Source organism: Hemitrygon akajei, chromosome 24, assembly GCF_048418815.1.
Source record: "Hemitrygon akajei chromosome 24, sHemAka1.3, whole genome shotgun sequence".
Lineage (NCBI taxonomy): Eukaryota > Metazoa > Chordata > Chondrichthyes > Myliobatiformes > Dasyatidae > Hemitrygon > Hemitrygon akajei.
In genome coordinates, this window is record NC_133147.1 from 15,393,402 (window position 1) to 15,411,130 (window position 17,729).

The 17,729-nt window shown below is 36.5% G+C and overlaps 1 protein-coding gene across 3 annotated transcripts in view; it reads left to right on the plus strand.

Moving 5' to 3' along the window:
* LOC140715890 (heterogeneous nuclear ribonucleoprotein R) overlaps positions 1-17,274 on the plus strand; it is a 30,838-nt gene extending 13,564 nt beyond the window's left edge. For 2 of the 3 annotated variants that reach the window (XM_073028388.1, XM_073028390.1), the window contains 2 exons: positions 8-129; positions 218-1,545. In XM_073028388.1, the coding sequence (XP_072884489.1) occupies positions 8-129; positions 218-830 (735 nt within the window). In that variant the 3' untranslated portion in view covers positions 831-1,545. Of the gene's footprint in view, positions 1-7; positions 130-217; positions 1,546-11,239; positions 11,334-13,312; positions 13,386-15,068; positions 15,134-16,828 lie in introns of those variants that run through there. The other variant, XM_073028389.1, reaches the window with a different exon arrangement.
* Positions 17,275-17,729: the final 455 nt, after the last annotated feature.

Consider the following 17,729-nt stretch of genomic DNA (forward strand, 5'->3'; position numbering starts at 1 on the left):
TCTATAGGCAATGAATCAAATGAATGGAAGAGAAATTGAAGGCGAAGACATTGAAATAGTTCTTGCAAAGCCACCAGACAAGAAAAAGAAGGAGCGCCAAGCTCAACGACAGGCTACAAGGACTCAAGTGTAAGTAACTTCTTGTAGAGGAAAAAGTGCAACTGTTGTGGTGTTCTTATATTTTGTTTTATCTGTCTAACAAAACTTTCTTTTCTAGGTATGAAGACTATTATTACTACCCCCCACCCCGTATGCCACCTCCAATAAGGGGCAGAGTCCGTGGAAGTAGAGGAGGTAGTTATGGCTACCCCCCAGATTATTATGGCTATGAAGATTACTATGATGATTACTATGGCTATGATTATCATGATTATCGTGGTGGATATGAAGATCCATACTATGGTTATGATGATGGATACCCAGTCCAGAGAGGAAGAGGTGGAAGGGGTGGTAGAAGTGCAATCCCCCCTCCCAGAGGTCGTGGTGTGCCCCCACCCAGAGGAAGGGCAGGATATCCTCAACGTGGAGCACCAATGGGACCTCCAAGAGGTGCAAGGAGTGGCAGAGGAGGCCCACAGCCCCCACAAAGAGGACGTGGTGCCCGCGGTGGCAGAGGCAACCGTGGTGGTAACGTAGGAGGAAAGCGAAAAGCCGATGGGTACAACCAGCCAGATTCCAAACGACGCCAGACCAACAACCAACAGAATTGGGGCTCCCAACCCATCGCTCAGCAGCCTCTTCAGCAAGGTGGTGATTATTCTGGTAACTATGGTTACAATAATGACAACCAGGAGTTTTATCAGGATACTTATGGGCAGCAATGGAAGTAAACAAATGGGGGTTTCAGTGAAATTGTTGCGACACGATTGGCTAAACTCTGCAACCTTCAAATCTGATTGGCTTAACTCTACATCCTTCAGTACAGATTGGCTTAACTCTACATCCTTCAGTACAGATTGGCTGCCACTTGCATTTTGCTGACATCAAGAATCACTATTGTATATACCAGATTTTTTTTTCCATAAATGCACTTGGACATTTCTGGCTTATTTTCCCTTACCAATTCTTTGGGGGAAAGATGCTTTTTATTTTGTTTTTAAGCTACTTTTTAGCAGTTTGAAAGGAATCTTTGGACTTTGCTTTCAGATGTTGGGCACAATTTTCAATCATGGTTTTGCAGAATTGACTGATATTGGACAGTTTCACTAGTTTGTAGTTTTGGGATTAGACTGCCATTGGAGTATGCTGTATATACAGTAAATGCTAGTGTTTTGTCTTAGTAGTTTTAAGATGAGCTTGCAGTTTAACCATTTTTAAGTTTTCTTGTACTGAAAGTAACATATAACTGTGTTTTTGCATTTGTAGAGTAGGTAAATTGTGTTTTTTTAAAAAAATGTTAGCTTCACACCTTTAAGAATCTGCCCTACAAAATTTGGTTTGGCTTAATCGTACAACCCGTGGCGTTTTGTTCATTGATGTGATTGTATTTACAATTTATTGTTCATGTCAAATTTCAATAAAACTTAAAACTATATTATCCAAAAATTCATGATTCAAATTCAATTGTGTCCTGAAAATTTGAATGATTAGAGATGTGATTACCTTCAAACCAACAGCTTACCCCCCAAAAAAAACTGCTTATGTGAGTGATCAAATTTAACAATTTGCCTTTTTATAAAGGCTTGCTTTTTCCACAAGTGAAAAGGATTGGAAGTATAGATTTTTGTAAAGGATGAAGTCTTCGGTAGTTGTGCAGTTTTAAATGTTTAATAGTTTTCATTATTTTAATGTGTTACTTTTGTGAAGGGTTGTATGCCTTATAGTTTGGTTACAGTGACATTTTTTTCTATTTTTAATTTACAGAATTTAAAATGGTCTTAAAAACACTTGTTAGATGTTAGTGGTCTCATCATGTTTGTCTTGCCATCTTGGTACTTTACAGGCAGGCAAATCCATCTTTTTCTTTTAGAGCTGGTACCAGTGCAGAATGTCTTTGAATTACTGTGCCCAGAAGAGTTTAATAAGAATGGGAGTTGAAATAATCGTTGCCTTGTTTGCAACATTGAATCCCTAAGCCAAAGCTTTTGCCACTTCATTCTTCACCTTTGGCTGAGTTTAGCTAGGAAAGCCATATAGGATTAACAATTTGCCTTTATTTCTGCTGGGTCAGGGAACCTGACTTAGCTGTTCCTGATATTTACCATACTTACATGCATAATTCAGGATGAGGATTTTGTTATATCCCTGTCCATTAAATGGCTTGCCAATTACCCTCGCACAGGAATAACCTTGGTTGGATCCCTTCAGAAAAGTTGAGGGTCAGGGAGCAGTTGGCAACTGTTGGAAGATACTGATTTAAAGTGATTCCATATGATTATTTCAACTCTCTTAGTCTTGTTATTACCCATTACGCCAGTGACGTTTAGGGTAGCAATGAGGGTCCTCCATCTCTGGTGATGGTCAGGGCTTCCGACATCATGTCAGTAGCTTCCTCTTGGTTTTAACTACTGTCAGTCAAGCAAGTCCCAGGTGGAGATTCAGGAATACCATTGCAGTCAGATGTAGAAGATTCTTAATTGCTGTTCCTGTAATAATTTTGTTTTACTAGTCAGGGTTGTTGGCCACGAGCAGAATCCCTGAAACAGGAGGAACGGTGGACCACTATTAGTCTGCCCTCTTCCCTTTGACCTGGGTATGGGTGACCCTACCAAGAGCCAAAGCATAAATCCTGACTTCAGCCAACATAGCTCTCTGGATCATTGGGGAATGCAAGCCTCCAAATCCTATGACAAGGTTGTGGTCCTCTTGGAGGATTTCAACTCATTTATGTGATCTACCGTAGTTTGTGTGTAATTTTGACACAAGAACTTGTAGTTTGCAATTTTAGTAAATCTTAAAGCTTTCATATAAAATTAATGGGATTAGTAATTAATTTTATATTCAATTTAAGCTATACAGCCTAAATTGGACTGATGTGTCAGTGCTAGATTTAAGTCAGAAACTTGAGTTTACCTTAATTCTATAACAAAGAGAATTTGTGTTGTATCATTGTATCCAGTTATTGTAGGCTTACTTTGCCAGTGAATGCCAGGTTTCCAAGAAGTTTTGGCAACTGCAGTATTTTATGATCAAGTGTGCAAAGGATGAGGCATTTAGAACTATACCATAGAAGAGCTCTTGGAAGATTTATTTTGGTAGTTGTGCCTCTGTCAAATTGAAGCTAATATGAAAATGTTTTTTAAAAATTAGAGTTACACAGAAAGTTTCCTTTGATGCAGCTTATTCCGTATGATCCTGCATGGATCAGAACTTGAAAGTGTTGGATTATTTGAAAAAAGTGGTATCAAGGGTGTTTGTGACTACAGCTTTATGTTAATAACCTTTGTCCTTTAATAATAATGGACTTTTTGAAGCATTTTCTTTTGATGGTGTTCACTTATCACATACCCCTCAATTAATGGCATAAAAAAGTATGGGAGCTCCTGTTTTAAGTAAATGCACATATTACTTATAGTTAAATTTTAGGTGTCTCAATTTGAGTGCCAAGTATTTAAAATGAGTCCTGGTGGCTATTCTTTGAAACTAATATGATTTTTTGGGGGGGGGGTGTATAAAGAAGTGTTTTAGGATCTTGAGTAGTTTGAATATAATGTAAATAAGCTCAAATTGCTGGCATGCCGTTCAAAATCCAAGTCTTGTCATGGCTTTGGCAAGATCATATCTGAAGTTCAATATTTAGTTCTTGCCTCATTTAAGAGAGCTTGGATGCAGGGCAGAGAAGATGGATAGAATGAAGGGCTGTCTTAAAAAGGAAGGATTGAAATGACTAGACCTTTATTTTCTGGAGTTTAGAAGAATGATGGCATCTCATTGAAGTATGTGGTTCAAAGGAAGTTTGGGGAATAACATGAGAATAATGATGGTAGATTTCCAAGAGTTGTTCATTCGTGACTGAGGACAGGGATAATTTTAATCTCAGGGTTGAAAATCTCTGGAATTCTGCACCCGGACCAGAGATGTTACTTGTATTGAAGGCCAAATGGGATTATGGGAATGGAGGAATCAAGGGAAATAGGATGACAGAAGAACCCCAAAGGCCTGTTCAGCTTACTTCTCTAGCACATCTCAGAGCTGGTCTATGCTAATCTCCAGTGTGACCACATTGGGACCTTGGGAGAGTGATCAATACATTTCAAAAGGAAAGTACTAAAGTGATTACAAAGACATTGAATCAGTGGGATTATATCTGCTTTTAGTAAAAGTAAATGTTGAAGAATGATTTAGATTGAGGTTTATTAAATATAATTTAGATGATAGTGTTCCCATTGTCTTATTGTGGAATTGTTCAGCTACTTTGGAGTTCTATCTGGAAATTACCAATTTATTTAACACCAGCTTCAAAGTTATCTGGGTATTATTGACTTAGATTTTTTTTTTGTTTTATAGTTTAGATTGTATCTTGAAAGTATGGTTTTTGGATTATTTTTAAAAATAGCTTTTTAGATTGTTACCACCCTCTGTTAATGATCACATGCTTAATTGGTAAAATAGCTATCTGATTTTGGGTGTTAAAATCAGATTTCTTTTTTGCAATTTGAGTTAAGTTAATTTAGACTTAACTATAGTTAATAGTCACACCTTTATATTTTGAAGAAATTTTGAGGCATAGTTAACTGTTTGAATGTCATATCCTGCTTCTACAAATTGGATTTCAAGATGTTAGGTAAGTCTCAAGAGACACAAAATACAACTCATTAAAATGATCACTAAAACATGAAAAATTAGATTGTTTACTTTTGATCAATGCCAGGATATTAGAATGGAAATTAAAAGTTAGATGGCACTTCAAATTGGAATAATGTATCAGGGAAAAGTGTGGTTGTTGTTCTGTAACATAAGAGAAAGTTGAAGTTTAAGGATGAGTTTGATGAAACCTTTTTTAAAAGCTGTTTGTCCTGAAGTTTGATGAAGCTTACATTGACTCCATTATGTTTTTAAGATTGATATTCCTGAATAATTTTTATGAATCTGTTTTAAATGTTTCTTTGTGGTTTAACACAAAGCTGGATAAATGAACTGCAAAAAAAAAAAGCAGCCCAGTAAGTACAGTCAATTCCTATAATTTGGGCACATTGGGACCACTACACACTGGCCCAGTTACATGGCTGTCCTATTTAACTGAGGAACAAATCATGTATTTAAATGAAATACACAGACAATGCTTTCAATGATTGCATCCTTGTAATCTTCATTTTCGTTGTAACATTCAAAATGATTGTCAATACCTTCAAATTCTTCGTAGTTTCTAACTTATTGAAGTAGTGAAATCATTTCATTTTCACTTTTGGCTGATTCTGGCAACTCCAAGAGGGAATGCTTGAAACTGCAGTGTGCAAAACAATTCTGAGTTATCGTACATTGTTTATTATCTGTCATCTATCAATGACAAAAATCACTGATTTTTGAACACAAACACACAAGTGGCGCTATTTAAAAACTGCTCTGAGCACTGTAGTGTCTAATCGACTGTGACTGATGCTGTTTTGCATACATTTGACGATAGTCTCCTATCCCAATTAAAGCAGCAGAGTGCCCCGAATAAATGAAAAGAATCCCAGCTATTTTCTCGATTTGTTTTTGTTCTTTAAGAATTGTCCCAAATAAGAGGTTGCCCCAATTAACCGATGACCCAATCCACCAAACTTGCAGATTATTGAGCTGGGAGTTGAAGAAAACTCAATTTTGATGCTTTTGGGCTATTTCTTTAAAATTGACATTTGCACTATTTCTGTAATTTAATTACTTCCCATACCTACAATACTGAAGAGTGGGTGCATTTTGAGAAAGCAAGCTACTAAAGTTGTCTTCAGCATTGATTTATTTTCAGCTCCCTAGGAATCAGATTTTATGTGGTGAATGTGATGTAAGTATGCTTTGTCAATTGCCTCGTTGTTCTTCAGGCTTCAGTAAAATGAACAATACTGTCACACATTGATTTGGGGAACAGATGCTTCAGTTCTCCTTTTCGCTCTCATGCAGCACAAACTGAGTTCACAGATGGTGCCATCAATGCAGCGTCATTTATTGGTGTGACCTGAACCCAGTGACATCCGCAGATGTTTCGTAGAGTTATAATTCCTATGTGGAAAATTCCACAGTTGAGTGACAATAATTTTTTTCTTGTAATTCCAGACTGGATTTTGTTTTACGTGAATAGCATTGCCATATGAAGTTAAATGAACTTCAGACAATGAATGACAAATGGAAGATGCCTTGTGTCTATATATAAAATGTTTATCAGGTGGCACCATTGCTAAGGAATTTGAAGTATTTGTGTACTTGCAGCAATTTGTTTCCTAATGTGTGCTGTTCGTTTCTCTCAGCAAAGAGGAATAAAAAGATTGGAAGACATTACTTGCTGCTCAGCTTTGTGAAGGACCAGTTTTCTTCCACAAAGACGCCCAAAATAAAATGTTCCCCTTTACCATAACTTTGTTTTGATATCTGTAAGCATAGCTGAGGAGGTAGGCATAGTCAAAATGCTTTCGGTCCTGAACTGTGACCATTGTGCTCTTGCTCCAGAGTTAATTCTGCAGGTGTTGGTTATTCTCAGTAAAGAAAGGTAGAAGATGAAAAGAGCAAGAATTCAAAATCTTGTTTACTTGCTGAAGTACTAGATTAACTGATCACTTTTGGGGTGAAGGGAATTTATATTTGAATATAATTTCAGTGATTTGGATTGGAGAGCTCACCAGCCTGAGATACTCATTGTAAAATAATGGGAAACATGATTTGTTCTTTTCCAATAATCTGCTGCATTCAGTCCCTAGTACTGATGATTTACTTGGTTTATTATTGTCACGTGCTGAGATCGTTTCATCACATCGGTGCATTGAGATAGCAGAAGGGAAGACTAACAGAATGCAAATTTGAGTGTTAGCAGTTAGCGAAAGCACAGTGCTAGGCCATAACGAGGTATATTGAGATCAGGGTGCCATCTTGTACTGAGACCATTCAGTAGACTTTTATCAATGGGGTGGAAGCTGTTTTCTTGAGCTTGATAATGTGCTTTTGTTCCTTCTAACTGGCGTGAGGGCTAGTGTAAAATTAAGGCAATTAAGTGAAATACAGTAAAGCTCAAGCATCTGGAAGAGCTGTATTGTAGCATTAGATCTCACCAAGAGCAGAGATGGGAGGATCTATTTGTCCTTGGTCTTTAACTGAAGGATTTTAATGTGCATTCTTGCTCTGTGAATTCATTCCAAACAAAGCGGTTTGGAAGCTACGTAGTAGTAGTAGGAGTTGTCAGAATATCTTTACAGGAGGTAGTAGTGGAATTAATCAGTAAAGAGCTTAATTGTTAACATAAGCTTTACTAAATATGTGTAGCAGTTTTGTTGAATTATTAAATAACTACTAATTTATTCTACAATGCTGACGTTGACATTTAGTATTCTGTTATAACTATTTGAACTATTACAAGTGTAAGCTTGTCAAAGTCAAGCAAGCTACAACATAGAAACTGACTCTTTGGCATACTGAGTTCATTCTAGCCAGCTGCTGCTGATGTACATTGATCTTACAGTTTTTCATTTCCCGACATTCTCATCAATTCTCTCTTTTCTACACATGCACACCTACACACACACCCACACTTCACCTACACACAAGGGAGAATGTAGTTGCCAGTTAACCTGCAACCCTTCATTGGGATGTGGGACGAGTATTTGTGGTGTTTCTTAACTCCCTTAAATAAGTAAAAGATGGCTTGGTTTTTCATATTTCATGCTAATGTGTTTCATCAAACAGTATTTCAGAACTCATTCATCTTTAGTAGCTAGTTACAAGTTAATTAATAAAATGTACAAAGTGCAAAATATAAGGAAATAAGCTATGTAGAAGACATGAAGAGGGTACAAAGGATGTGGGTGGACTGGGAAAAGATGGACAATTGGGAGATTGCCTGTTTTAGCATGTAAAGCTTTTGCAAATGAATGAAGATTGTGGAACTCTGGAATTCAGCAGGGTCTGGGTGTCTTAATGCATGTTTATCAAAATACTTCGTTATTAAAATTTAACGTTCCTGGGGAAGAACTTGAATACTGAAGTCAGGAGGATTATATTTCTGTGTTAGAGATTGGTGAGATCATATCAGAAGTACTTGTATGTTTATTTGAGAAAGAATGCTAACATACTGGATGCAGTTTAGAGAATTACAAGGCTAATATTCAGAATGTTCAAGTTATCCTTTGGAAAAAAGATTAGCTAAATTAGGATTCCTTCCGCACTATTTCAGAATGAGAGGGCATTTGATTGAAATGCAAGATCATGAAGCTGGATGTACAGGGGATGTTTCCTCTAAGAAACTTTGAGAATGAGGGAGTAAGTTTTTAAAAACCAGGGTTACCCATTTAGAGTATACGGGAACTCCCCAGGGTACTGCAGAGTTCTGTTTTGTGGACTGTTTGTATCCTGAACAGTTCAGAAGTCAGAGCATCTGAAACACTTGTTTGTACGTATGGGATGAAGACTTGTATGGAATTTCTATTTTCTCTATATGACGTGTAAGTTTTTTTTTGAGGTGGAGTTTGCTTTTCAATAAACGGGTGAGCCGTTCACGTGGTGATGGGTATGTAGAATTCAGGTTAGATATACCATCATGGTTAAATAGCCAAACAAGTTCAAGTGGCTAAGTGGCTTATTTCAGTTGTTGATTCATATGTTTGCTAATAATAGTCCTTATTTTAAAAAAAAGTATCCTCAATGAAACCAGCATCTGGCAGTTTGCTACTGCATTTAAACAGTCAAAGGGCAGTTTTCTGATAATATTGTGGGGAGGAAAACTTGTAACTAATTTCTTAGAAGAGTCTGTATTGTAAAAATATCCAAAATCATTTTATAAATCAAATTTGGGTTTTCTAACAATTGAAGGATTAAAAAAAAGATGCAATTATACATTTAGAGAGGAAATTTGAATAAAGTTTTAGACACTAGAGGTCTGAGAATGCACAAAGGAATATTTTCGCAGACCTCTAGTGCTGAAAGCTTTGCTATTCAAAATTCCCTTAATGTTTAATTGCATCATTTTTACATTGACTGCACAATGTATTAATGGTTTATAGATGTTCTAAAATGGCTAACATGAGGGGGCATAGTTTTAAGGTGCTTGGAAATAGGTACTGAGGGGATGTCAGGGGTAAGTTTTTCCACATAAGAGTGGTGGGTGTGTGGAATGCACTGCAGGCGGCGGTGTAAACAGATACAATAGGGTTTCAAGAGCCTCTTAGATAGGTACATGGAGCTTAGAAAAATAGGGGGCTATGCAGTAGGGAAATTCTAGGTGGTTTCTAGAGGGTTACATGGTCGGCACAACATTGTGGGCTGAAGGGCCTGTAATGTGTGCTGTAGATTTCTATGTGCTATGTAGAATTTCCATTTTCCTTTCAAAACGGTTTTTCTCTGATTATTAGTGTCTTGGTAATTCATGCTACTTTGGATGACTTGGTGTTTGATAGTGTGGGAGGTTTTCCTCTTTTATGGTTGTGTTCAGCCTGTTGAAGTCAAGGATATGGGGTCTGCTTGTATCAAGATGCCAGTTGTATTGCATCAATTGTAAGTAGAAACAGGAAATTGTAGACCGTTTTCTTGTATAAAATGTGAAGGAAGAGTTTTGCATGTATCTTAATGGCTGATTTGAAAATTATAAAATTTTTCTCATCAAATTGTATGGCAGGTTCCAAGTGGCCTACTCCTGTTCCTGTCTTGTATACTTAAGTGTGTGTATCAGCATTAGTCTGCAGATAATCTAAACATCAGTCTGATTCATGAAATAAATAATTTTGTTGCAATCAACACAGTTCTGTTAGCTTTTATTGGTTCAGCTGCATTGCAAATGCTGGTGTCGATTTCCCTCCTATGTGCCATGGGGAATTGGATGTTCAGAATAAAAACCTGATTATTCCCAAAATATTGGTGTGTATTAGAAACTGGACAAACATTATTTTCAAATGATACTTGAACTAATGCTGTGTTTTCTACAGCAGCAGATTTAGAACAATTGGTTACTTTTTTTTTGATCACTCACTTGCAGCAGTTTTGCATCTTCAGCTTGTTGGTAATGGGAATGAAGGCTATCCTTGAAATATTTTTTTAAGAATAAATGCAATTGGAAGAAACCCCATTGGTTTCATTAGACATGTTAATGCTTGGTTAAAAAAATTGGTTAAATTAAATGTGTCATGGTTTTTAAAATTTGATACCTTCAATCCTCTTTGTTCTCCGATTCGGTACATCATGAGCTAAGTTTATCAAATGCTACATGGTTTTGATCAACTTGAAGTGTGTACTTTTGAGGATAACAGCATGCAAAGAGAATTTAAATCTTAACTACATATGCTTGGAGATCTTTTTGATCTAGTTAGTGCCATTTCTGAATCTGTCAGTCTCAAACACTACTACTGAAAATATACTGGCAATATTAAAATGGCCAAATAGGGATGGCATTCTTTTTTTCGTTAACTGGCTAATTCAAATGAAAAGAATCTCTTACCAGGCACGTGATGCTACAATAGTCCAGGTTGCATTCACAAACGGATATGGTAGAACAAACATGTCATTTGTGATGGTAACAATAGATTGGTTATTTTAATGTCATTCATTTAAAATTTACATTATCTGGGTTAAGCACTGGTTGCTGATATTAAGAACAACTTATTGTATAACCTGGTGTACAGAATAAATACCATTCATTTATGTCAAATTGTGCAATAAGTGAAGAATTTCTGGTAGCTTATGTTTGTGACATCCCTATTTTGAGGTTGGCTACTACAGTATAATTTCTGTACAACATTCATCGATTGGATCAAAATGGCATGACTGGCAGTTTTCTTCTTGATTTTTTTTTTAATATGTGAAAATTATCCAAAAAAATCTAATGCCAATCTACCTCAGCTAATAATTGATAAAGTCAACAGTCATGCTGTGATATGTCCAGTGTGACGCTAGCACTTTGTCATTGGCTATGGATCAACTCTAACCACTTATTTTTCCTTTTAGCTTAAAACAGAAAAAAATATTTTAAGTTGGAGCGTTGTGGTTGCAAGGTAATTAGGGTGTAGGCAATGAGAAATTTCTTTGTATTGCTGTTACTAAATACTCTGGTAATTAGCCACAAAAAAATTGTATTTCCATTCTCGTCTCTTAAGTTTTAACAAATATCCTTTTGTCACCTGACTATCAGGGAAGCGTGGTTGAGGCTGGCCCTGACCTGTTGTCATGACACCAACATCCTAGGTGGGGGGCTGTACAGGAAGCTGCTGTTGGAGTTAAACGTGGTAAGACAATTTCTGTGCCAAGTTTTTCACAATCTACATAGTATATTTTGGCATTTCATCTAAAAATAGACAGTTGTAAACACTGGCATTACAACTGTAAAATTTGGTCATTGCTTTCTTTGTAACACAGCCTTAAAGTTTACTTCATTAAGTAATCCAAAATAGCCAAATAATTGAAAATGGGTTTCAATGCTCTGAGATGGTATTTAAAAAGTTGGAGTTCTTTATTTAAACTCAATGTTTTATGCAATAGTGAAGTTTTATGTTCTGATATTTAATCCTTCCCAATTCCAAATTCCTAATATGTACAGTTAGTTCTTGATCATTGGAATGATTAAAATACTAAAATAAATTTCAGGCTGATTGCTATCAATTTGTCTAAAATAGTAGAAAATGACCAGACCATCTTGGAATTCCAGGCATTCTTCATCATAAAGTATGGAAACTAATATTTAGCAGATTTGATATGGTGTGATGGTTTCCATAGAAATCAACTGCGGTAGTTATTTTTATTCCATAACATTATTGAATAAATTTTGGTCAGTTCCTAAAGTTTACAAACAACAATGTGAAATTTGAGTGCTGGATTTTGATCAAAGGTTCTGGTGTTCCAGTCTTTGCAGATTACCTCCAGTATTTAAAAATAGCTTTGTTGTATTGGCTTTTATTGGTTAATGTGATTAAGTAAAATAGGCATGATTATTAATAACATCGTGGGGCCAGAGGGGTACCATTGTCAATGTTGGTGGCAAACCTCCGTAAGCTAGATCACATTATCAGACATTGTTGAATATTTCGTAATCTCTTGGCTTGAAAATTAAATTCTTTAAATAAATAACTTGCATTTATGAGTGTGCTATTCATTTTGAACACTTTAATTCTGTATTTTGCACTTTAAAGATTGGTTAACATAATGTGCCAAATCATGTTTTATAGTCATGAGTTGATTAGATAATTGTGTGGTACAATTGCAGTGTTGCAGTATCTTTTCCCAGCTGCTTCCCTGAAATGGGAGATAAACTAGCGCAAATGAATCTTTTGTGATTGATTGTGAGAGTGAATTTTCTACCTATGCATTGAGGTTTCAGTTTTATCCTTTCCACTCTGAAAATGAGTAGGAATCGCAAACCTTACTTTCAACCGAAGGCAAAGTAAATAATGATGTGCCTATATTTGACTCTTAGGGGTAATATGAGCCAAGTAAATTAATAATTCAAAATTTGGTCAATTACAACAAATTTGTGAGGGAGGCACATTTTCTGGACTTCTGGCTTGTTGAAAACAAAACTGAGCAGATTAAAATGGGACTGGCCTGTTGGTGAATTGTTTTGTGGTGGTACAGCCTAATTGTGAGTTATAACTAGTATCTTTGGTTTATTTGACATGCACAAATATGGAAGGTAGAGGGCCATTCAGGTGAGGCTTCTTCATGTAATGTTGTAATCGCTGCATGTTGAAGCTATAATCAGGCTCTAGTAAAAGCCCCTGTATTTATGGCATTGGTACATTACAAACAGACCACGCACATGCAGCAGACCATATATATGATGTCCAGATTTGGTTTCTTCCTGAAATTCCATTTCCTTTACTTTGCCTTGAAGTGTGCTTCCTGTAACCTCATGAGATGCTTTTTTATGCTGCAAATGCTTGTGTTGAAATTTAACAAAATATTTTGTGCTTAGCCATGTTCCTAATGGCCAAAAACAAAAATCAGTGAAATAACTGCATGCTGTTAAGTTTTAGATTTGCTTCATCATGCACACGTTACCATGAGGGACAGGCTACACTTTGGACGCTCTGTTTTGATATTATGTTTGGCAGCATGGCCAAGATTTGATAAATGATTTAGTTCTCCCTAATACAGAATTGTGTCCTAACGTGATGATGAAAAAAAATTGATTTATTTTGATGTGAAACAAAAAAAGCCTTTAACACCGATTGTTTTGTATTGTCAATATGTACTTTATGCTGTTTTGTAGTTTTTAGTGAAGGGACACTGAACAGACAAAATATGCCAAAAGTCGATGGAAATGGATTAACATCATTTGCCAGGTACACTTTGACCTTGAATGTTATTGCGCAGGTGTTTGTTTAGACTGTAACAGGTGTAGCATTCAGGATAAGCTGATAATCAACTTTAGTTTGCCAATATCTGCATTTGAGGGGAACAGATCCATAATTCAAAATGAAATCTGAGATTTAATTTGAAAATTAACATTACCATTTCAATTAAAATATTAAGATTTGTGAGATCTTCATGTTTACTGTGCTGTATTTAAAAAGATGTGCAGAATATGATTCAAGTCACTCACAGAATTGAAATGCTTCTTGTTCTGTTTAGGAATCAATTTCTATTTGCTGCTTTGCCATTATCACATGCAAAGATGAAGTCTTGAGGAATTAAATCCAGATTGAACACACTTAATAACAAAAGACTGTAGCCAATATTGCAATGAATTTGTGAAATAATGTGCTGTAACTTTACAGCATCATTCAATGCTGGGTGAAATCAGTGCATCAGGCGGCATCTACGAAGGGGAATGTGAAAGCTGCCATTTCTGGTCCAGACCCTCCATTGGTACTGAGGGAAAGCCAGTATAAAATAGTGAAAGGAAGGGGTTGAGCAAGAGCTGTCAGGCAATGGGTGAATCTAGGTTTGGGGAGTGTGTTGGTGGTTGTGACTTAAGCAGATTCTGCATTTCCTGCAGTAACCATGCAGTGGGACAAAAGCTGTTAATAGCTTAATAAGTAATTTTGTATTTGCTGTTTACCGGTTGAATGTGTCAGTCACAAGCAGCTGAATAAATTCTAGCCATTTCAAGAGCATTTTGAAATTAAGCTCTCAAAGCTATTGTCCATTTCTCTTCACTGAAGCTGATGACTTACTCTGTGGCAATATGTTAGTCAATGTGATGTAGTACAGAAACTGGCTCTTCTGTCCATCTACTCAGTGCCAACCAACAGGTATCCATTCCGTTGAACTCATTTTGTTACCCCCCCCCACCCCGCATTGCCATTAATTCCCCCGCTCCTTGATTTTTAACATTCATCTACACTTGCAACAAGTTGCAGTGGCTAATTAACTCACCGCCAGCCCGCACAACAACAGGATTCCTGGAGGAAACCAAAACACTTAAAGGCAACTGGTGGTGTTGCAGGAAAAATGTGCAAGCGCCACTCAGACAGCAGTATGAGGCAGGATTGAATCTAATTCACTAGTGCCGTGAGACAGTGGCTCAAAAATGTACCACTGTACAGTTGTGTGGGCCTTTGTACACTGAATGGACAGTTCAGTGATTTTAAATCACAACTTCTGACGAGATGAAATGTGAACTGTTTTTCTTTTGCTCTCACTTTCACACTCTCTTCTCCCTCCCCAGATGCTGACCAGCATGTTCCTCTTTCATTTTCCAGCAGCAGCAGTGTTTTTCTTTCAGATGTTACTCTATGATAGCAGCTAATTAGCCTAGCAGTATCAGATTTGACACATCAGGATTTGGATTTGGAAACACTCCTGCTCTTCCTAGGACATAGTATCTATAATCTTCCTAGGACATAGTTGCATCTATAATGTACATGTCAGAGATTACTCCATGTCACAATCTGTGCTGTAACTAGATGCAACATACTGTAAATAACCAAAGTTAAAATTAAATTTGCAATTTTTTTTACTTTGTACCTAGATGGGATTTCTCAATGCTTAAAGATTAAAAATGTATTATTTCCCTTTAACAGTGCCAATCTATTTGAAAGTGACTTGATCCATACATCGGGATTGTTTGCCACTGCGGTAGATATCTGTAAGTAAATTGTACTTGGCTAGAGATTCTTGCTTATCTTCATGGTACTTTGAGCTGTTGGTTTATAAAGTTATTTTCTTCTGGGCCCTTCAATTTCAGTTTGGAATTGGTATTTAAAGCTTTGATTGTACTCTGGTCTGAAAAGCAAGATATAACTGTACAGCACGGGATGATTATTCCAACTCATCTTTACAGACACATTCAGGCAGCTACATATACGGTGACATCTGTTCTTAGTTCTTTCCTGTAATTTTTCTCTCCTTTAAAAATGTATTCAATTCCTTAAAGGTACAATAAATTTTCTATCCAGCACTGCTAGCCATTTATTTAAATTCTATTTGTGTTATACGGTTGTTTTAGCCAAACATATTGCTCTTTTTGTACTCTTGAAACTTCATTTTGTGCAAACTATTTATGATTTTAAATAGTTTATCTTATCAAATTTCGCCATTGCTTGTTGGTCTGTGTAGAAATCAGTTTTGATTTGCTGCTTTGCCATCACGTGCGAAGATAGCAGTTCCCTGTCCTCAAAGATTATTTGAGTAATCTATCTGATTTTAAGTCTGATAGTTTTATGGTCACTGAGTGGGATCTTTTCATTTTTATTACAGAAAACAATTTAATTATCCTTTTTAAAAAAAAAAGAGATTCAAATTATAAAGGTGCCCCAATGATGTAATGATACTTGTCTTTAATTCAGTTACATAACAATTATTTTAACCTAGAGAAGGTAACATGAAATTCATACAAGTACACAAATAACCTCATAGGACAAGCAGCCAACATCAAGGGTGAGAGTTTTGTGCTCATAGATCCTCCCAGCTGAAATCAATTGTCTCAACAAGATTTGGAATTAATCCTTGACACCTTCTGTCTGTACTTTAGTATCCTGTTGACTAATTGATTCTTTCAACATAAACATAGCAGTTGTCATACTGTTATTTTGAAAAGAGCCTTCACTTAGTCCTTGACCAAGTGCATAGATTTAAACATTTCTGAGGTATTCATTCTATGCTCTTGAAGGTTACAATTAAATCTGCCTACATTTCATTTAAAAAAATGTTTGCGTTTGGTTTTCTTGCTCAAAGGCTTGCGTTGCTTTTGACTGGTTATGGATTGTTTTGACATCCTTTTGATAGTTTTAAAATTCCGAGCATGCTTTTTTATTTCTGATTCCGACCTGCATTTCCTAACACAACGTAGAAAGCATGAAGTATAGCATAACAGTAACACAGTCAAGTATTGGAGTTTCATCTGTGGTTTGAGTGGTGTATATAGCAATCTAAGCACCATTATAATCTTACATTATAATCATGCAAAACAGTTATTTCTGAAATGGGTGGCATTTTTCTTGAAAACTTAACTCTGGTGTTCCTTATTTATAGGTTGCTGGGTGCCACAGATGTGCAATGGCCTATTTTTGAGGGGGAAATTGAGATTGAAAATAATGCACATTTTTCAAAGTGTGATTAAGGCAAAGGCTGATGATTAAGTGGGGAAATGAAGCTTGGCTGCCTTTAGTCACTGCTTCACAAAGTCTTACGGAAAAGCATATGAATTTTGCAGATACATCCAGTATACTCAGTTCCAGTGCATTTCCTCCCTCTACCCTCAGCTCACTGTTTATGCAGCACTGAAAGTTGTCTATAACATTATTCTCATTGTATCGTGTTTGATCTGTTGCATCTAAACTAGGTTCTGCTGCGCTGCTTTCAGCTTGTTGAGTGGAATCATGAGTCGAGAAGTACAACATTTTCACCACAGGATGGCAGTCTGCATCCCCCAGCTCTGTCACCTTAGAAGTGGACTATTGCAAATGTTTTTTCGAAGCTTACATGAGTGGATCTTAAACTCCAGGAACTTGGTGGGTAGCTCTGTGAATACAATCTGTGAACAAAAATCAGTTTTTATACATAATTTTGTGTTGCTGACACTTTCCATCTAAGCTGAACATTTGTTGCATGGGCAAAAGAGAACCGTCACTTTTGAGGCTGAAAGATCTGCTTTGCTTTATGCAGAAAACTGAGTGGAAAATTTAAAGAATGTGCTCCAGTATGTCATCACCTAAAGTTGGCATCACCTAAATGCTTAGTGTATGTTGTTATTCATTGTACATGTTTAATAAAGTTTTAATATGCTGCTATGGTGCTGTTGTGTTTTTCATTTTGTACATTGTGTGATCAGTAACATACACACCAGGTAATGATAAGGGTGAGTATTTTTATCCATTGCACTTGGCTTTGGAGTTCTGCTGCTGTGAGTAGCAAAGGGCATTAAAATGAAGTGGAACTCAATGGAGAACAGAAAAGTTAATTTATGTATGGATGCACCTTTCATGTTTTTGTAATTTGGCAAATCCTTTTTGGAGGTGTGTTAGTCCATCCAGTGGAGCTCTTTAATGGGGGGGGGGGGGGAAGCAAGGAAATTTGTACCTTTTGTTTTCTCACACACAATAGAAACCAGCTGCATAGCCAGTACCTGAAACAATGAGTTAATACTTAACCTGTATCTTATACTTTAAATTTTGTACCATTTAAGATGAAATTCTCATGACTGTGGGGTGGCGTGATAGCAAGAGCAGCACACTAGCGTTTAG